We start from the raw sequence: 22811 nt of genomic DNA, 5'->3' as shown, positions 1-22811 counted from the left end.
TAAGCTCCACATCATGAATAAACCAAGCATATCTGCTAAATAGAAAAAAAAAAATCCAACACCTAACAGCTTAATGAGGTGTAATAAAAGTCTGATGCTAGGATCGAACTATTTATTCAATAAACATTTACAAAGTTCTTACTATGCACAAAGGGTGTTTGAAGCATACAAACTTGAACAAGACATGGTTTTCAACCTCTAGGAACCTGAAATAGTGTGAGAACAAAGCTACTATAATATATAGCAGAAAACAAAAACCTACTGGAAAAAAAAAAAATCACGAGTGCCTGCAGAAGAGAAAACTCACTTTTACCTAAAGGACACGAAGAAGAGTTCAACAGGCAAGTGGGGACTGGAAGAGAGAACTGTTTCTCAAACATTAGCATGCATTGTTAAAAATGCAGACTCCTGGGCCTCATCACTAGAGGTTTTGATTCAATGGGTCTGGGGTGAAAAAACAGGTATTTGTGTTTCCAGTTAAACACTCCAGGTGATTCTGATGCAGGCATTTCATGAATCATACTTTGAGAAACACTGATTTGGAGGACAAAAACTACAGGGCATACTTGGAAAACATTATGCAAGCGAAATTATTAAAGAGAAAGGATCCCTGTGAATGTAAAAGATGCTTACAGCTTAATGGTGAAGACACAGGTACTGACCTATGAAAAACTTTGAACTAAGTGAAATAATCCATGCTAGGATGAACAAATTTGTTTACCACATAATAGCTCCCCTTCCTTTGGCCCACTCCCCCACACAGACGCACAGAAACACACACAAACACAGTGTGGGGGATAAGGATGTATTCCTACAGAAAGTTTAAAATTAGGGGAAAGAACAACTATTTGGAAAGTCAGACTTTCCCTAAGTTTAATTATAAGTCCAAACCAGAGAGGAATGGATGTGCCCTGCTTCTACATAGGCCATGGTCAAATATCCTGCCAGCTCTTGCATCATCATCCTAGTCCACCTCTGAAAAATGGCAACAGGTATGTGACTCCTTCCACTCAAAGCTCCATTACCATAAAGCATGGTAAGTGACTAGAAAATTATCATCACCTGGGAAAAACAGAAACTCTCATGGGTCTTTTTAGTTCTCAAAAGCTACGTGTGTGTGTCGTCAGAATGAGCTCCAAAGTTAGAGGTGCTTGTTTGACATGAGGTAGAAGAGAAAGGGAAAAAGAGGAGCATTATTGCATTTTCACACTAGCAACCTAAAAATTATTGCAGAAGTCATCAGTAATAATGCTAACCATGTTCCCAAGACTCAAGTTATGATGCCACTTCACCATCAACCACAAAATAAGCATCTGTTGGCCCTCTTACTTCATGCATATCACAATACCCTAGGAGCTACCCATAATGAAGAGTTGATTACTACTCAGAATAGCAAACATCCACAAATGCTGTGCTGAGCATTAAACTCTTACAGTTAAGTTAAAGCTTAGAGAATACAACAAAGAGTTCAACTAAAACCATAGAAGAATGGATTGGACAGAATACAAAAGTTGAACTGGTATCAAGCCAAGGCTTTTGAAGACCACCCTCCCCCCTCCATTTTATTTAAGTGGGAAAAAAATTAAAGAACAATCTTAAATGATCCCAAGAAGTCAATAGGGCAGACTGTAATTTTATACAGCCTAGCTGATAAATAAATCTTTTGTTTCTGTTTGAGCTCCCTCTTCAAAATGTGCTGCATGAGAGAAGAAGAAAATAGGCTATTATTGCCAGAAATGAGGTTGGCAGCATAAGTCAACGAGAGAATCAAAGGTTACACAATCTGAGAATCCCAAGCATCATGTAAAGACTTTCCTTTGATCAAATGCTCAAGGAAGGAAAATGGGAATCGTGTGAAATGGAAAGCTTCCCAAGAGGATCAAAATTCAATCTGAAAAGCAAAGCTGTATAAGACAGGAACTTCCAGTGTTGGGAACAGTAAACTGAAAAAGTACATTCCACACATTCTATGAAATTCCTTAAACATTTGGCAAGCCTCACCAAACTCAAGTATTGGAAATTCCTTCCCAAGGTTATCTCTATCCCTGAGCAGTCCTTGTGCTAAGTGTTTTTTCCTACTACATTGAACATACTCTTTCTTCAGCAGTTAGCAGTTTGTTTGCTTTTAACATTTGTTTTATAGCAGAGCATCTTCAAAGAAGCTGAAATTGTTCTAAGAACTGCAGTCTGAGTCTGACAAATGAGCTGCAAAAGTATTTTAGCATGCCACTCCTTATTCCACTATGCTAATGATTTACCACTATTTCCACTTGTAAAAGTTTTCAGGAATTACTGATAAAAGCAAAACCTAAAATTTCTCTCTCAATAAAAACCTAGAAATGCAAACTTTTGGTAAGGATAAGTAATTACATTAATAACTTTGTACCTCTGGAATGTCAAGATCCCTGAAACAACATAATAGGAAATACTATAAGGTCATTTATTTTCCTTTCCACAGGGATTAAAAATGTAGAAATTTGAGTTTTCTAAGAAGAAAGGTACTTGATAAATGCCACGCATAATTATGACTTTGTCATTGCTCATTCCTTCATAACTTTCATTCTATTACACCCACATCATTGCACACCCAACTTAACTTCATTCCCGCTCTCCCACTGTTCTCCCATTTCAGAAAGCCCGCTCCTCCAACTCTCCTATTCTTTTTCAGTTAAAACAGATTTCACATCTAATCAAAGTTCAAATCATGGTTTTCCTCCAAGTCTTTAATTCACTCCCTCCTTAACCCAAAAGTAAGTTTTACCTTATTTTAGGTGACATCATACTCACTTATACCACAGCCTCTAAGACACAATCGCACACTCCTAAGCTCCTTGAAATTATTCTCTAGGTACCATATAATGTACTGGGATTGATCAACAATCATTCTAAATGACTGTTGTCCCCTTAAAATAGCACTTTGACTGCTAAATACATGAAATGGTTCCATTGCTCAGAGCATTTCTTGGAAACTCTCTTCTGAAAGTTTAGTGGTCACAATCTTTTGATTATTCTTGGTGGTAGGAAAACTGACAATTCAATTCAACAAATATTTATTAAGGGGGCTTGCCATCAAGCAAAGCCTGGGCCAAGTATGGGGGCAGGGAGAAAGGGAATACAAAAATAAAGAAGCCCCTGTCTTTATCCTCAAGAACTTTATAGATGGCAATTTTAGAAATTTACAGATGTTTATTATAAAAGATATATTAATTAATAAGTACAATATGTATAAAGAAACATGACAATTCAGAAGAAGAAAAGGTCACACAGAATTGGGAAATAACCAAAAGCTTCAAGAAACAAAAGTCATAACAAATATACTTTGAAGGGTGGATAGGATTCAGTAGGTCGAGCCTAGGTTTCACAGGTGGTGAAGGGTAAAAGGAGCAGCACATTCTTGCAAGGTGAAAGGCAAAAGAATGGGAGTTATGTTTAGAGAATGGTGAACAGACCTACAGATTTTTTTAAAGAATGTCCAATATCATCCTACCCATTTTAAACCTAATGTCTCCTTTTTCAACTTCAAATCCTTTCTTACAAATCTTTTTCTATGCAATGTTTTCTGAATCATCTCACTGTGCAGTCTTCTTATCAATATCTTCTACCATACAGAAACATAATGATAAATTAACAGCCTCACTTCTTTCTAGAAGTTTCTACAAATATCTTTTGCAAAGCAGTGGGATATACTTAACACATAATTGAATGAAGAAAGACAATCCCATCAATATTCACTCATTTATGGAGTATGTATTTAATGGTCCACCTTGCAACAGTAAGGGCCTCTGAAGGAGAGCTGAATCCTGCACTCTAAGGATTCAAACCCAAGCAGGCCAATCAAGATAAATACCGAAAACAGTTAAGTAACAAAGACAACACACTGAAGTCAACTCTTTCCTTATGATACCTATACTGTAAGTCACTCAGGCAAAAATTAAATATAATGTCAAGTGTTTAAAAGTTAAGGTAATATTGCTATTCCTGTGCATTATAATATCTTTAAAAAACAGACTTTTTAAAAAACAATTGCATAAGATTTTGTGAAACTGTGAGGGGACAATAGTAACAAAATAACAAAAATTTTTTTAAAAGTTGATGGGACTTTTTGGGTTTTTTTTTTTTTTTTTTTTGCCTATTTCAGTATCACATGTGGTACAAGTCACATTAATAATTCTACAGACATACATGATTTATCATGTAACTTAAAATACCAACTTCTACTAAAATTATAGTTAGAACTATCCTTATGAAAGCAATTCCACTCTTAGAACCAGCTGGGACCATCTAACTGCACTAGCTTTGTTTCTCTCTACAAATAGGAAGATCTAGAAAGCAGATTCACTTCTCTTATTAATGGATGGAAGTGATAACCACCAACCTTAAAAACAACTAAAACATCAAAACCAATCTCGACTTAAGAATTAGTTACTTTAAGGCCGAACCCGTGGCTCACTCGGGAGAGTGCGGCTCTGGGAGGGTTCGGATCCTATATAGGGATGGCCGGTGCGCTCACTGGCTGAGTGCGGTGCGGGCGACACCACACCAAGGGTTGCGATCCCCTTACCGGTCACAAAAAAAGAAAAAAAAAAATTAGTTATTTTATAATTTGTCTAATTTCCAACATGCAAAATTTAATGCATTTTAATTTTCATCAATTTGTCAAGAACTTACTGAAATGTATGTTCATTTCTAAAAGCGGTAGGTAGAAATGATTAGTAAATTAAAATAGTCTAAGATAAAGACAGTTAAGTTCAACCCAAGTGACATTTCCCTGTACCATGGACAAAGCTCCCAGAAACATGCACAAACTATGACTATCAAATGTTGCTTCTGACTTCATTCTCTATACCCCTCTTTCTAAATTCAACAGAATATCACCTAAAAGAACTCTCTGATCTATCACCCCCTATGAAGGATGACAGAATATGCCACCCCAAAATATGCCATGTAGGCATAAAGATTATTTGAGCTAATGGCACTTGGAAAACATCAGGTGCAAGAAGAGTGTTCTGACCTTCCCCTTTCTTACTGAAAGTAAAAGATAAAACTCCCATTTGAAATATGCTCTCCCTACACCAGGAGGAAAGAAACATTATCACCAGAGACTGACACTGAAATTATGGCTGAGAGAATTTTGTACAAAAAGACCTTGTTACAATAATTTTTAACCTCCTTGGTATCTCAATATACGTTAGTTACTTTTCCACAATTGCCTCCTTTGTTCAACTCAGCATATCAGCACTTAGGTTTTGCCACTTCTTTGGGTCGTCCTTCTCCTACGTGCTCCCATGTACATGTAAAAATCTGTTTGATTTCCTCCTGTTAATCTGCCTATATCAATTTAATTCTCAGGCCCAGCTGGAGACTTTTAGAGGACAGAGGTAAAGTTTTGCCTCCCCTACACTTACAAACACTAGATCCTTCAATGATCCTATCCATTAAACTTTAATAAATGATAAATGAAATAAATGACAAAAATGATTAATTTAAAAGCTAAACTTACCAATACAGTAAAATAAACATCACTATAATTTACCTTAGTGCAAATAAGTTCATACATATTAAAGACAATAAAATTAAGACATGGGAAGGAAAGTTATATTCCTTGAATTTAAAGCGGCAAAAAGTTGTTCTCTTCACTGACACTACAAAGAAACTTATTATATTTTATTCAAAACTATTCTCCATTGCAAATAGTAATAGTCTTCGTACTAAAACCATCTGAGTCATCTAAATAGAGACACAGTTAACACAAGTGAAGTACTATCTATTAATAAAATAGACAGATAAATAATGCATTGTAGTTATTATGACATATATAATCAGGAAAGAAACCATTAAAACACCAAAAATTACTCTGATGTTTGCTTTTCCTCTAAATTTTGAACACTAACTTGAAGACTTCTAATGCCAATAAAGGAAAAACAAACAGTGGTTAATTCCAAGAACAATGTTTTCCCTCTGAAACTGCTGACCTGTGTGTGTGTATACATCAGCATGCCATCTTTCCAGATTTAGAATACTGGTACAAATACCAATTTAAATGTTCTGTGAAAACAGCTCATTTGTTTAAGGTGAAAATTTGCAGTGGGAAAAAATGAAATAAAAAATAAGGGGATAATGTGCTTAACATATAAAGTCTCAAAATTCCTGTTATAACTGCATTGTATTTAGCTTCTCCCTGGATATTTGCCCTAACACTGTAATCTAAAAATTAATTCCTTGAGACTTAGGTAAAAACATGAAAATAAGCTATCCTTTGGTACCTCTCTAAAATGTTCCCTGTGAAACATACACTAGAGATTCATTAGCACAAGTTCCTTTAACACACAAAAATAAGCAATTAAATATATGGTATATCTCAAAACCACCACACTAACCTCAAGAACATAAAAAAGGTACAGTAACGATTTCTGAAGTATAAATATGACTTTCTAATATATAATTTTAATTCCTGGCATTAAATATATATATATGTATGTATGTATGTAGTGTGTGTGTACTTATAAATTTATTACTTTGAAAGTGGCAATAAAATCTTTCTTAGATAACAGGAGTGGGAGACAAACACCTCATACTAGTCTGTGGTAATAAAGAAAACAGAGCTGGCCAGTTAGTTCAGTTGGTTAGAGCGCTGCCTTGTAACACCAAGGTCAAGGGTTCAGATCCCTGCACTGGCCAGCCATTAGATAAAAAGGAAAGAAAATGGGTTAAGGCCTGGATTTTCCAAAGGACAACACAACGGCAGTTTCACCAGTTACTCAGATGCCACCTACCAAGTCTCCTAGGCCCACCACCCTACCTCCATGCTTAAAGCAACAGAATGTACAAAACAGAAATGTTTTATTGCAGTATAAAACTTAAAAATCTTCCACCTTAAACAAATCAAAGCTATAAATTTTTACCACTGTAAAGTATAAGCTGATAATATATTATCTGGTATGCTTTGTTTTGCTTTTTAAAAAGAAAAGTAAATGAAAGAAGATGAACATGAGCACATACTGTGTGATCCATTTACATCAAGTACAAAAACAAGCAAAACTAATTCATGGTGTTAGAAGTCAGGATAGTGATCATCTCTGGGATAAGAGGAGCACAAGGAGAACTTCTGTGGTGCTGGTAATATTCTATTTCTCAATCCAGGTACTGGTTACATGGATGTGTTCACTTTGTGGAAACCCATCAAGTTGTACACTTACATGTGTGCCTTTTCTATGTTTTTGTTACACTTCTATAGAAAGACTTTCAATAGGTTATATAAGGAGGAGTTAGATCCCAGATCCTCTCTCCAATTCTAGAAGGAGACATTTTCTTCCATGGAAGAAACTGAACCAGAGAGTCCCTGGTTCAAAGACATTGGGCTGCATAGCAGAAACACTTATGAAAACAGCGGGATTAAATAAAAATCCATACACTAAACCTTGAGATTCCAGTTCTCTTACCCACTCAGCTCTCTGAAACTTGGCATGCATTGCCCAGGCGGAAGACCAAAGGATTCCTCTCAAGTAAAACTGATACACCCTAGGGAAAAGATCCACATACTGTCTTTGCTGTGTAGCAGTCTGAAAGAGCAAGTACCCACACTGGCTCCAGGAGAGAAGTTTCCAAGAAAAAGGTGTTGAGAAAAATGTTACAGTTCTGTAAGAAAGCTTACAAATACTCAAGAAAAAGAAAAGAATAAGTGAAAAAGAGAGGCTATTATCAAGCCAGCACAAGAAAGGAAATGTAATCTTTGCATTTAAGTATCTTATCTATGAATATCAGTTCCAGGCTCATAATAAGGTAAACTATGAAGACCGACTTGGCCAATAATTAATATAATACCTGTATACTAAGAGGATAGGAAAAGTTGTGCATGCGGCATAGGCCAGACAGAGTGTGAGACAATGTAAAAGAGCTAAATCCTTACCTTCCATAGTAATAAGTCAACATATAATATCCAATAACAAAAAATGAAAAAACAGTGTCATATGCATTTAGGAAGATGGAAAGAAATAGCAGAAAGAACCAAAATACTCAAAAGTGGTTGTCTGGGGAGCAGGGCGTGGGTATAGGGATGGGCTAGAGCTTCAGGCACTATTGTTTAAGCCTTTTTGCTTATTAAGATTTTTAAAAATCTAGATCGGATATTACTTCGATGGGAAAAAAAAGTTTAATAAACCTTTAAAAATACAAAATAAAACAAAACCAAGAAATATACAAAACAGTAGGCAAGAAAAATATACAGGCTGGACTGTAGTGGGAAAACGACAGCAAAACGATCAATGCGCCAAGGTATTCCAATAGTCCAGGTGAGAGTTGAGAAGTGCTTTAAGTATGACAGCTGGTGGGAGAACACATGCGTAGTAGAGGAGAAAAGGGGATGGGTTCAAAAGATACAAATACAGGGCTAGCGAGTTAGCTCAGCTGGTTAGAGTACGGTGTTGTAACACCAAGGTCAAGGGTTAATTAAGATCCCCATAGTGCCCCAGCTGCCAAAATAAAAACAAAAGGTATAGATACAGAATCAATAGATATGCGGAATGAATTAGGATTCTGAAAGAACTAACAGGCAAGGAAGGACCTGAATCCTACTAAAGAGGTTAACGTCCAAAATATTCTTCCATCTGGATATTTCTTTATTCCACAAATACTGGCTCTTTGGTTACATCATATTCCCCAATGCAATAAGAAGTATTTTAATTTTCTTTTTGTTTAGGTTTTAAACTTTTGGATTACTATGAAATACTCACATAGAAAAACACAAAAAACAATCATGATCATCCAAGTACCCACTATTCAGCTTTTTCAAATATTAACATTTTTGCCACATTTGCCTCTAATTTCTTTTTCTTTGTAAATAAATAAAGATTATAGATACAGCTAGCAATCCTCTCCAAACCATTCCCTAATCCCACCTCTTACTTCCCTCCCTAAAAGGTAATCATTACCCTCAATTTGACATTTAACGTCCCTGTAGACCTCATCTCTAAAAGACAGCATTAGTTTGGATGAATTTTAATGCCCTGTTCTGTTCGAGGATTCTCCAGTATGATAGAAAGTTCTTGATGTCCTGTAATAGAAGTACAGAAGTCTACACTTCTGTGAAATACACAAAAATATTTTTAAATAATTTCAAATCTCAAAATAGAATATAATGATGTAACCCTTTGGCAAACAAATCATATTAAACTTTATTTTAGTAATGCCAGTGCAAATATTAATATCATTCCATAGGGAATATGAAAATCTAAGTTCAAGAATCCCACTGTGATTTTCCTTCCCAGTACCAATCAGCTACAGGGAACAAAAAGGAATTGCTTGAGCACCATATCCTTACTGGAGTTTCTATTGCCTATGTAGTTAATACACTTCAGCACCAAACTGTCCCAGTTGTCACTATTTTTCTCTGCCAGGCAATCACAGTAAAAACATTCTTTAAAAATAATTGTAATGCTGGTCTTACTTAAGAATGTCCTTGATAATGCAGAAAAGTTATTTTTATAACATCTCGACTCTTGAGTACATATCTTTTTAATTTTCTGGGTGATAAAGAGGAAGTACATGCAAAGCTCTTCTGGTGCATACTAAAGTATGACGGTTATCTCAAGGAAAACACACTATGATTTAGTTGTGAGCCAAATTAGTCACTATTTTCATGGAATACCATTTTTACTTGAAAGAACAACTGATAAACTATTGTTATTCATAACTGAGTAATTGGCAGATATTTTCTCAAAATCAAAGTGAGAAGGTTGTTTCAGGAAAAACAACGGACAGTATTTGTTGTCAATGACAGCCTTCAGGTTTTCAACTGAAAATGAAAATATTAGGAAACCTGTTTCCACAGTGAGCTTAACAACTTCCCAACACTTAATGAGATCAGTCGTGATATCAACAAACGTGATTTCTTGAAACTGCATATCAAAATGTGTTGACATTTGGAATATCTGTATCACACAATGAACCAGTATTTTCCAAACGACCAATACTTAATGCAATAAAATGAGATTCAAAGTACAACACAGATTAGTGGATCTTCATTATTAAAGAATTCAAAAAGTTCACCAATAGGGTTTTAGATTCCACATTAGAACTAACACTTAAGAAATGACCACTTGTTGAGTTTGGTATAGCATCAAAGAATATTCACAATCATCTGAAAAGACTATTAAAATACTCTTCCATTTTCCAATTACACACAAACTTTACAAGCAATTATTGGATCATTCTTTCTGGATGTTAAAAACCATAAATACAATGGCTAATTATCATAGTTTAATCTCTGATCAAATCATTTACTTAAAAACAAACTGTCCATTATTTACTTAAGTTATATTCTTTACATAGTCTCACAATTTTCATATTTATTTTACAGTCATATATTTACAAACATGTAAGTACCAGAGGCTTAATTTACCACAGAATAAAGTTTGATCTTTGCTCAAAAAGGAAAGAAAATGAATACAGTAAACTCTTAAATCTGTTTTAGAAGCATGCAAGTCAAGTCCTTTCTCCCTAGTTATAAAGGAGCAAATCCTATTTATTTAACATGTGACTCCTGAAACCTACACACTAATACCCAGATGATGTGGTATTAATAGACTTTAACCTTGGTTCCTAAATTTCTGAGAAAATGTCTTTCCATGGGAAAAAAATGACCTTTTATAAATTTCTAAAGAAATAATTTAATCTGAACAAACCCCTGAAGTTCAGAAGTAACATGCCAAATGTTATTAACTTTTCACAGATACATTTGTAGATAGGCTAAGGAATAAAGGTCATTTAAAGAGAAATGTTTTTACACAAATCTATCCTGTTAATAAATATCATAAATCATTAATTTCAAAGGTGGGAACCTTGAAAAAAATTTCAGAACGAGAATTAATAAAAAAACGGCCTCACTGATAAAGTCTTACTATCCTGCTCTCTGAAAGAAAAAGTTTACACGCCATAGGCTTTGTAGTCCGAACATTCAAGAGACAGCAACCAGAAGCTAACCCTCTACCCATGCCAGCAGGCTCACCTTTGCAGTTCATTGAGCCCTCTGGCAGCTGGAAGGCTGGGGTTTTGCCTTAGGAAGTTTTGTTTCAAATTGAGATGAGTGAGGTCTTGGCTGTAGAAGAGGTTGGCAGGCAGATGTTCCAGGCTACAACACGAGAGGTCCACTGAGCTAATGCGCTGAGATGCAACCTAGAGGGGGATAAAAAAATAATTTAATTTTAATACCATCCACTTATCCTATAACTACTTTCTATGGACAGAAATAAGATCATCCCATTTGGGACCAGACATATTATGCAGGTAGAACTGTTAGACCAAATATAAACCAATGGAGTATTCACTTGGTACAAAATCGAACCAACTATGAGTACAAAAAAGTGGGAAACTCTCCCTGCCTGGAGAGTGCTTACAGTAACCTAGCATAGGAGACAGATCCAAAGAGCACAGATGATTTCATCAGGTTTAGTGATATCAGTAATCTCCTCCAATGTAGGAGTTTATTCCTTATAAGAGGGGCAAGAGAAAATACGAAGCAACTATATCACTATGTTAACTACTAGGGAGACTGGTACATGGAGATTATAGTATTATCCTTTGTATTCTTCTGTTAGTCTATGCACATGTGTTTTTTCATTTGAAAAAAATAATGAGGTCTCAATAAAAAATTTCAGTAAAAATTGGAAAAAAGATGAGAGCAGTCTTCTCACTTTCCTTCCATTGTCAGTGTTCTACTAGGTGGTACACCAGGGACAGTTCTTCCTCTTGTAACCAAAGGATTCCCTTAACCTTTTGTAGTGGGCTGAATGGTAGTCCCGAAAATACACATCCATGTCCTAATCCCCAGAATCTGTGAATATCTTATGTAGCAAAAGAGTAAATATTATCTTATATGACAAAAAATGTGATTAAGTTCAGGATCTTAAGGAGAACAGACACTTATCCTGGATTATCCAGGCAGGCCCTCAGTACAACTGCATGTATCCTTATGAGAGAGGTAGAGGAGGTTTTGAGGTAGAAGAGAAAAAGGTGATGGGACCATGAAGGCAGAGACTGGATGATGTGGTTACAAGCCAAAGAACACTTGGAGCCACCAGAAGCTGGAAATGGCAAAGAATGGATTCTCCCCTGGAGTCTTTGGGGGGTGGGGGGTTGACGTCTTGCTGGCACCTTGATTTTGGACTTCTGCTCTCCAGAACTGTGAGAGAATAAATTTCTGTTCTTTTAAACCACCAAGGTTTTGTTCATTTGTTACAACAGCCACAAGAAACTAACACGATCCTTTATCTTTTCCACAGTACTTATTATTTCATTCAATATGTTTACTGAATTGAATATCTACTATGTACCAACTACTGGTCTAGGTAAGCACTTAATACACTTCAGTAAACAAAATGAAGATCCCTGTCCCCATAAAACTTACCTTACAAGTAAATAAATTATATGTTAAAAATCATTAGTACTACAGGAAAAATTAGAGCAGAAGAAAGGGGGTCAGGATTGTTGGGAAGGTGGTGGGTTGTAATTTGAGAAGGTTGGTCAGGGTGGGCCTCACTGAAAAGGCAACACTAAGACACAAAGGACACGAGGAAGTTAGCTGAAAGGACTTATCATGGGGAAGAACATTCCAGGTAGAGGAAGTAGCCAGAATAAGAGCCATAAGAAAGGAGTGTGCCTGGCATGTCCAAGGGAGACCAGTGAGAATCTGGGAACAATGACTGGTAACAAGGCCAGAAAGGTAAGAGGGGAGAGTGGACAGTAGATCCCGTGGGGCTTTCTAGGCCACTGTAAGGACTCCGGCTTTTAATGTGAGCAAAACGGTATGCGGGTAAAGGTTCTGAGAAATGTGACACGATCACCGACATACTATGCAATTTATGTTTTATCTGTTTCTGTGTCTAGACTGTAAGCTCAATAAGGGCAGGGATTTTTCTATTTTTTATTTCACTGATATAACCCTATGCTTAGCACTTGGTAGGACCCTCAAAACATATTTGCTGGAAGAACGGCCACTGGACTTTTCCTTTCTCAGCCTGCCTCTGACCTACTTAGTGTATTCTTTCACATAGAGACAAATTCTATTTCAACTGAAGCATCACACTAAATACTCCCTTTGGACAACTAAGAGAAAATGATTAAATGTCAAGTTGTATTTGCTTCCTTTCCTCATTTTGACTGCAAGCTGTTCCTGATGGAAACAAGAGGGAGGAAACCACATTAACCAGGCTACAACAAGCAAGAACAGTCTTGTGGGAGCTGCAGCAGAACTAGAAACATTATAGTGAGAACGTATATTCAACATGTCATGATGGCCATGGGCAATGAGCTACCAAGGTGACCACAAAAGCTACCAACAGCTGTACCGCTGCTCAGCCCTGTGCCCTGGCAGCAGGAGATTAAAGCCCAGAGACTTCTGCCCAGTCCCACCTGGGAACATCAGGAATCCACCACAAAAAGAGAACACTCTAGTTAGAAGGTTTTGCTTTTCCCAAATGAAAAAACTATGAGCTGGGCTATCCAAAGAAGCTGTGGCCCACCCTACACAGCAACTATTAAAACTAAGAACCTTCATCAAATAAGTAACAATAATAATAGTTATAAATAAATGCACAGCCTCCCTTGTGACAGACACTCTTCCAAATGCTTAATATGTAATATTTAGTTTAGTCTCCACAACAACTCAGTGTAGTAAGGACTAATCCCCATTTCAAAGACAGAGGTTAAATTGAGTCATAGAGTGAGCTCAAGGTCACATGGTTAAAGAAGAAGCAGGATCAGAGTCTGAATGACAGCCTACACTATTAATTCTATGCCACCAGGTCAGGGCCTGGAATGCAGTTCGGATCTTACCAGAAGAGAGGCTCCTCTAACCCCATGATAAATAATAACTAGAGCAAAAAAAATTGGCCATAGTCCCTAGTATAAGCTTGAGCCTTAGAAATGATGATGAAGTGGTGATGACAGTGAGTCCTCCTCGAGAGAAGCAGAGGAGACCATCTGCTCACCACACACAGATTTCATAGGAGGAGTGAAGCCCTATGGGGGCATTAGTCCTTGACATCATGGGCTCCACCTACTCCAATCTCACACAGGTGGGCAACAGCGACGCTACCTGGTAAGCACCGAATCTAATTTTTAAAGGTTACAGGAAAAGTGTAAGAGGTTACAAAAATTTGGAAACAAAGCAAAACAGGCACATGTTATTGCTTCAATCTTTGTTACAGAAAAGGACTTCTGAAGGATCTCATAATAAATGAAATCCTTTTAGCAAAAGCTACTATACTCACAAATATCAAGACCATGAAAGCCACAAATTTAAGGCTCAAGCAACTTGACACACAGGAGAAAGGACACAGGCTTAACTATATGCAGATATGTAGGAACAATTCTACTTACTAGCTATAAGGATTTGGATAAATCACTTCCATCTATTTGTCCTTCAGTCTCCTCATCTCTAAAGTGGAATAAATAATCAACTTAACAAGTTGCTGCAATAAGAATACTTTTCTCATTTAAAAAAATCAGGATAGGCTCTGTAGACCAACTGTTCCTAGACAAACATCAACAGCTAGAAGCACTACAAAGACTATAAAATGACTACAGTTTTATCCAATGCTCATTGCCATCTTGAGAAGTTACATGGATAAAGCGCAATCAAAGACAGACCATCAATGAATTACATATGAAGGACTCAAGGTTTAGATCAGCTCAAATAACTGTGGCTTAGGAAATCAGTTCTAGTCTGTATTAGTAACAACAAAAAAAGTTTTTAAGGCAGATAATTTCAAGTTAGTAAATCAAATGGAACGTTCCCCCCATGAACCTACATTCTCTGGGAGATACATTAAAACACACATGAATCCCAACCACCTGCTCAGGTTGTCTTCTTTTCCAGATAACATACAAATATATTTAAAGAAAAAAGATCATTTAGCTCTCAAAATATTTCCCCCAAAAAACACTGCAAGGTGAAAATAAAAATGATAATATAAACAATAAAATTTTCAGATTACTTAATGGGCTTTCCCACATTTTCTAAAATGCTACTCCAGCTTGACACTCTCCTAGGTCTTTATTTTTTTTTTTTTGCCTATCCTTAAGACACTTATGTCAAAAATTGTCTCCACTCTGAGTCTACCTCAGTTGCATTTCTAAGCCAATATAACTGTCCTATCCCTAACCTATCCCCACACCATGCTTTCAAAATTATCAACCTCCTTTGCAACAGGACAGCAGTCTGCATTACTCATATTATTTTGATGGCTCATTTAGTGGATAATCATCTTTCATAGGCAAGGGAAAGTTCACAGTAAAATTCATGTCATTTTTCTGTCCTCTATACTTTAGTAACATTATATTTATCCTTATTATATGCACAGCATGCTGAAAATTTAGCAAAATAACTGAAAGGCTTGGTCAAAGTAACTGAAATAGCACAAATAATTTTGCTTGTATAAAGTAAAAGATTGCTGTGAACAGGCATTATGAGTCATTAATTGCTCTGGCCTAGCCCTCAGTGGCTTGAGAAATTATGCCCCTGGCTACAGGGATTGTCTCTGGGGAGTTCGCTAGACTTCAGTAAACAATTCTTAACCTCAACTGACCTACTTTTAATTCTCACCCCTCAAAAAATGCTTTGGGAAGGCAATGAGGTGGGAGAATATAAAGTGAGAATACAGTTTATTAATCTTTATCAGCTGAGCATTCTGATAACTTTACTTGTTTCATTCTTATTATTACAATTTTAGAGCACTTTGTATCAAACAAAATTTTTCAACTTTAATAAAAATTTTAATTTCCACGACTCCACAACATGAAATCATTTCTTTAAAAAAAAATTCTACAGAAAAGCCTTAGCTTGACCTCAGACCTTTTCATAATGACAACATCTCTTGATCCTGTACTAATTATCATTTTATAAAATGTGTTTAACAACAGATGCAGAAAACTCTCCTATAAAATTACTTATACTACATACATTAATAATGTCCTAACAGGAGCATATCAAGCTACCAATATTGGACCCAGTAAATTCTATCTAGCACTTCAGTATCTTACTATTTCTTTACCTTAAAGGTTAAATGATACGAAAAAAATACAAGAAATAAAACATGCAAACTTACATGCCATTCTAAATTATTAGAGGTAATGAAATGGCAAATCAATGAACAAGCAACAGGAAAATCTGGAGAGGCTATCATTAAGGGTAAAAAATAAGAAATGAGATTCTGTGAGGGCAAGAGCATTCATGGAAAAAAAACCTATGATTTTAAGATGAGAGGCTGTAAGGTACCAGTTAAAATATAGTTAAGGGATCCAAAAATACAAGAGTATGAAGACAGCTGCAGGCTGGAGAAGAAACAAACAAGACCTGGCTCATTGTTCAAGCCCCAGGCTACAACAATACAGGAAAACCAATGTGGGGCAATACAGACTAAGAGATCCTCCTCGGCATCCCTGCCTCTCTTGCCAGGGGAGGAGAGGGGATGAGGATGAGGAGTGGGCATCCTCATGGCTACCATGCTAACCTGAGTGAATCATTTAATATACATTCATATCTGCCTCCTGTGAACCAGGCACTGTACATGGTACTGTATAGATGCAGTCTTTGTCTTCAAAAGCTTAGCCTCTTGAAGACACAGACATCTTAACAACTAGAACTCAATAATGTATTGTGCAACAGTGTAATGAGTGCGCACATACAGCAAAGAACACAAACCTCAGAGCTCTACGTCAACAGGTCCAGCTACCGACACAGAGTCCTCTCGCTTGACAAAATGAGCCATGTGTTCACAGGCTCTTCTGATGTATTCATCCAGTGAGCTCACTGTGTAGCCAGCAGTGGAAATATGGACCTGGCGCCTCATTCTTTCTAAGTCAGAGACAATTGTAAAGGGCCAGAAGAGATGGCACCAACAGCCTTCCAAAATCACAAAACAGTGTCTTTCTAACAGTTATCTCCACTCTACAAACATAATCCCCATTGTGTTTCTCAGTAACAACAAAATAAAATAGAGCTCAGCTTGGGTGGAGATCAAATCTGAACTCAGAGTTCCTTCCTCATTTTCCTCTTGGCAACATATGTGTAAACAATCTCTTTAGAATGTTACTACCTGAGAATGTTTCTGAAAGTCAGGCAGCATTCTCTCAAAGGTGGTGTCTCCTTGAAAAAGGAGAAGCGAACCACAAAAAACTTCTATTCTAACTTTCTCTTATAAGAAAAAATATGAATACATATTTGTGAAGTATGCATAAAACAAATGTACTTCACAGGGCCTGGTTTTCCCAAGCCTTGCAGTTTCAAACATTGACCTTGCAAAGGGAAGGAAATCTTCCCCAAGCTATATAGTCTCTGTTGTAAGATTAAAAAAATTGTAACACAGCAAGGTTGCTGGCTCAAAGACAGGTTACTGATTGATATGTAAAGATACTGGGAAGCCGTGTAGGAAGAAGGAATGTTTGCTAAGATCAAGCTTTTGTTGGTGGATCAACTTAACTTCTTGAAAATTGCATTATGGAATGACTATTATTAAACTTGTTAAACCATACTTAGAAAAAACCCCACCTATGTTCTCTTCCTGTAACTTCCTGGTCTAGCGAATAAATGCAGGAAGAGAACCCCAATTCGTAGTTAATTTCCCAAATGAAAGGAATGCCTCTATTTTGAGCATTCCAGGAGATTATGCTCAGAAGAGATGGGCTTTGAGTAATCTTTGGTGGCTCCGTCACTCAGGGGAAAAGGGGTGACAAATTCGTGGAAGGCAAAGAAACACATGTTCACATGGTTCTACTGTCAAAAATAAGCTACTTGTCTTGTACTTAATATCCCCCCCAAAAAAACTGATGTTAAGTTCCAAGTCTAACATACAGGAGTACTTCAAAAAGTTCATGGGCAAACAGTTAAAAAATAGTAGGAATCTTTCCATGAACTTTTTGAAGTACCCTTCTGTCCTCATACAAGATCTGGTATGTTTAATATAGAGAGTCCACAAAATTTTTCCCAATTATTCCACTATTCCCTGCTTTATAAAATTATAGATTAGAACAGTGGGTAGAAGAATTTAACACTTCAGAGCAATTGGAGAAAATTCAATACTCTGAGAAAATACTGAGGATTCCCAAGATAAGTACAAATAAGTATATTAATGGGAACTAAACTTTTAAAGATATATATTTTTTAATTGGTCTAAATCCTCAGATTTAAAGGATTTTTACTTCAAAATATAAAATGACCAGATACAGAAATCTGGTTAATTATATGTGCTAAGTTCCTGATATATCATTATTTGAGCAGTTTTCCAAGAATCAAAAAGCAATAGTTCCCTCAACATCGAAACCAACTTTATCTGCCTTGAATGACTCAGAAGGCATCTCGGATTCCTTAAATACCTCTTGGTCATTATTTAAGAAGATCAATGATCAATGTATAGTGGCTAAGCTCAAGTGTCCTTTAGCAGCACACTCCAGTCAATAAACTCCTTGATAAACCACCTTTTATTATACTCCTGAGCTGCATGGATTCTGATGAAACTCTGTATATGAAGTACTTTATTTTCATATTTTCAGTAAACTTTACTTATAGTCTTGTAGCTGTTACTTAAATCTTTGTTTTTAGTCCTTTTAGACCACCGTAAAACATTGAAAGTATGATTAAATAAAAAGAGCAAGGCAGAACTTACTGCATAAATCAGTGGTTCAATACTTTCTTTGTACCTCTGTTCCCTCATCAGCAAAATAAAGATGACAGTATCGTGTCAAGAGATATGATCTTTTGTTGTAAAGCCCTACCTTGTAGAATTGGTATGAGCAACTACCTCACAGGGCTACAACAAAATATCTAGAATAGTGTCTGCCACATAGTAAAAGTTACCAAAATGTTAATTATTGCTATGTGCATTATTGTTGTTATTACATCATCAAGTCAATATGCCGAAGTTTGTTATTAACAAAATATACCTATCAATAAGCTGGGGGGGGGGGGGAACAAAACAAAAATCTTTTTATTTTCATGCTGACCTCACAAATGAGTAACTAATTCACTTTGGATATAATGTCTAAAGAAAGAAAAATAATGGTCACACATTCTGGGCTGATCAGATGATATTTGCAAGTATGTCAACAAAAAAGGGAGCACCCAGAAGGGAAGCTAGTAGATAGGGATCTGAGAACCAAGTGACAGAAGGGAATTGTTGGGATTACCTGAGATGCTTCACCTGAAAACAAACTGGAAAGGAGGGGATGGGCAGTGCAAGCAAGAGACCATGGTAACTGCAATAAGAGGTTATCAAATAGGAGAGGGAGTGGAACTATTGTTATATCAGAGAGTAAAACTAGGATCAATGAATCAAAGCTATAGGAATAAAGACTTCAGCTCACTTACGTGTCGTAAGAAGCATCTTACCAGACACTACATATGTCTGAAAGACATATGACATATAGACATTGGAGGAGGAGGGAGTCTGGGGGTCCACAAGGTCTTTTTCAAATCTTAAATTCTAAGTCTCTGAACTAAGAGCCATTTGATGATGACTAGAATTCAAGGTTAAACCAAAGAATATTTTCAAAGAAAATACCAAATAATTTTTAGGACAATTATTTCAGAGAACTACAACAATTAATATTTTCTTTTCGGCAACTACCTTACAAGGGCCTTCTCGATCTTAAAATAACATGTAACTTTAAAATGTAGCTGCAAGTTCCTTCCTTGAAACTTAGATGTATTTTAGATAACATCATATAGACAAAATCCACATCTATTTATTTGAAAGCACTAATAATAATAGTTCAGATCCCAACCAACCTTTTTTAATGATTCCTGGGAAAATGTTTCCAGAGTTGCACCAGGAACATGAGGAACACACTTTCATTTGCTGAGGTCCTGACAATCCAGGCAGAACCTAGAACAGTGTCTGGCACAAAGAAAGGACAGAATAAGTGTCCTCTCTTTCTTCCCTCTCTCTCCCCAAGGAGAATAACAACCCTGCTAATTCCAACACAGCTGGAGAAATAAAGGAGGAAGGAATGAAAAGAGAGGAGGAAGGAAAATGGAGGTACACGGGATGAGTTTAAAATGGCAGTAGCCTAAATATACAAATAAGCAATGTTTCAGAAAAGCATGCTTCTTTTGTTATGAGATGGTAAGCACACTGGGTATCTTTGTTATTTGTATAAAATTATATTCTAAAACTCTGGAGAAAATAAAATAGTTTTAAACTGAAATAATGTAGAACTGAAGTGAAAACTTCTTTTACAGGAATATATTAACTAGGTTTTCAGAAACAATAGTAACCACAGGAGAAAAAGAATAGAAGGGATAAGCAGTGAGGAAATAAGATAGGGGTAGATGAAGCATAATTATAAATGTAAAGAGATCATTCTATCAGTTTTGATAACTTAATCACAGTTTGGTGTATAACAAAAATGAAATTTAATACAATCCAAAATACAGTATTTCACCTCCAGCCTAAATTCGAAGCAGAATTTCTGAATTCCCTAATTTCATAGACTACTACTTTATAACTCTAATAAGGAAAGATTCCATAATAAGAATTTTTATATAACTAATCCATTACTATACTAGAAAATTAATTATAATATTTGGTAATTTATAGTCAGATTTCCACAAGTGAAATGGCATTAACAGGAAACAATCTATCCTGGCCAGCACTATTCTACTTTATCTTGTCTCTTTTTTTTTTTTTTTTTCCTACACTGCTCAGACATCTGTGATATGATTATATTTCAGAGGACATATTTCACTCCCCTTGAAATGAACTTTTCTTTTTGTCCTTGTAGTGAACTCCTATTTATCCTTCAAGACTCAGCTTGCCTGTTACCTCCTTGAAATCTTTTCTCACATCATCACTACAGAATTGGAACAACAGCAATCGGGTCAGGATAGGGGTCACATTTTATAAGCTAAAATCCATGTCACTGAGACCCTTAGTTCTACTTCATATTCTACTATAGGCTTGCTAGACTGTCTTTGGTCAAAGGGCACTTGATTCTTACCTAAAAAATAGATATTCAGAACCCCATATTGGCCAGTCACAAAAAAAAAAAAAAAAGAAAGAAAGAAAGAAAGAAAGAAAAAAATAGAATGGGTATAAAATGTGAAGTGAGGGTTTCCAGAAAAGCCCTGGACTCCTCAGTAGATGGTATAGAGAGAAAAGCTTCTTATCACTATAACCCTAATGTAACAAACTACAGCACAATCCCTCAAGGACAAAGTGATATGCTAAAGCAACCCTAATAGGATCCTCAATCCTATTACAATTGAATGAATTGACTCAAGTAGTTAAATATTCATTGAGTAAAATCTGGATTTAAACACATGAAACCAAAAGTTCAATTGTGCTTCACCACATACCTTATTCTTATTTAAAGGGTGATGTTTACTCATCATTTCATGTGATCTTTAATTCAGCATGAAACATGGCCCAGACTAGCCTATGTTACACGTGTTTAGGGTGAACCAAATATATCATGGCAACCAGAAGTTCACTGCAGTTGACTTTTTTTTACCCAAGTCAATGGCGTACAATTAAAATACTATAGTTAATACTGAGAGCTACACAGCAGGAGGGATGATGACTGTGACAGTCACAGTCACCTGCAACTGCCAGCAAGTTAGCCACTGATGTTACCACATAGAGAGACACATATAGAAAAGCTAAATGGCCCTTTAAGGTCTAAATTTGTAACACTGGGCTCATCATCACTATGTTATAACCAACTAAACTGGCCTGGTTTGAGGTCCTTGGAAGAGGTCATGCTGTGCCTTTTCCTTTCTTCTACAGAAGAGAACTAGGACAATTTGAAAGAAAAAATTCCTATTTTTATATAAAGCATTCCTAACTACAGGGCTCTATCACTTTCCATTTAGTCATTTTACTATCTAAATTCAAAACACTGAACTTTGAAGTGTGCTAAGTAATAAATTGTTTTCATCTTCATTTATCTAATCAATACTTGATAGCATTCAATCTATCTGATGAAAAGTTAAAGAGCAACTCACAATATGCCCTTTTCCACAACTGCTGTATAGTCTTTTTGGTATCACATGCTACATCATTATTTCAGGAATAAGACACCTGAATCAATTCTCTTAATATTTGTAATCTGAACAGAGATTTGTAAAAATAATCATAATTACCTGAATTGTCCATTTTTAAAAAACATATAAATAATGGTATTGTGGTTATATTTGTAATAAGAGTTCTCATCTTCTTCTAGAGTTACACACATACACACTCACAAATAGTTGTGGGTGAAATAACAGACGTCTGGGCTTTACTTTATAATAATCCAGAGGGACTGGGGAGAATGTACAGATAAAATATGACTGGCCGTGAGTTGATAACTGCAGAAGCTGGGTCACAGATATGAGGGTGTTACTACACTATTATCCTTACTTCTAAATATTTGACATTTTCCATAATGAAAAGTTAAAAACACACATACACACAATACTAAATCAGTGATATGAAGCTACTTTTAATCTTCCATGAAATAAAGAAACAGACTTTAAAGTGGGATAATACAGTATCGCAGAAGTGACTAAGAAGTGACTAAATTAAGATTTCTAAAGTAAAAGTCAAACTGGTTATAGATTCACATTAAAAACTAACATTGAAAAGAATACACAGCATAACTCAACATGTCTAAAACGAATACACTCTAAAGTGGGCCAAAGATGAACGGCTAGGTCAGCATTTCTATGCTACTCCTATATTTGATAGGAGCTCTTCTGTAATTCCTGTTCTTCCCTCAGCTACCACCCTCAGCCTTTTTACTTTACTGCCCCTCCAAACACTTTGAGAACATGCTAATAC

The 22811-nt window shown here is 36.1% G+C and overlaps 1 protein-coding gene across 1 annotated transcript in view; it reads right to left on the bottom strand.

Annotated features, from left to right (window-relative positions):
• Window positions 1-22811, bottom strand: part of PHLPP1 (PH domain and leucine rich repeat protein phosphatase 1) — a 218585-nt gene that overhangs the window by 71232 nt on the left and 124542 nt on the right. Inside the window, exon 4 of the mRNA XM_063076825.1 lies at window positions 11003-11169. Within this exon, the coding sequence (XP_062932895.1) occupies window positions 11003-11169 (167 nt within the window). The remainder of the gene's footprint in view (window positions 1-11002; window positions 11170-22811) is intronic.

The sequence above is a fragment of the Cynocephalus volans genome, chromosome 13 (assembly GCF_027409185.1).
Source record: "Cynocephalus volans isolate mCynVol1 chromosome 13, mCynVol1.pri, whole genome shotgun sequence".
In the NCBI taxonomy this organism is placed as follows: Eukaryota; Metazoa; Chordata; class Mammalia; order Dermoptera; family Cynocephalidae; genus Cynocephalus; species Cynocephalus volans.
The sequence above is the reverse complement of the archived record's forward strand: the minus strand, read 5'-3'. Positions and strand labels throughout refer to the sequence as shown.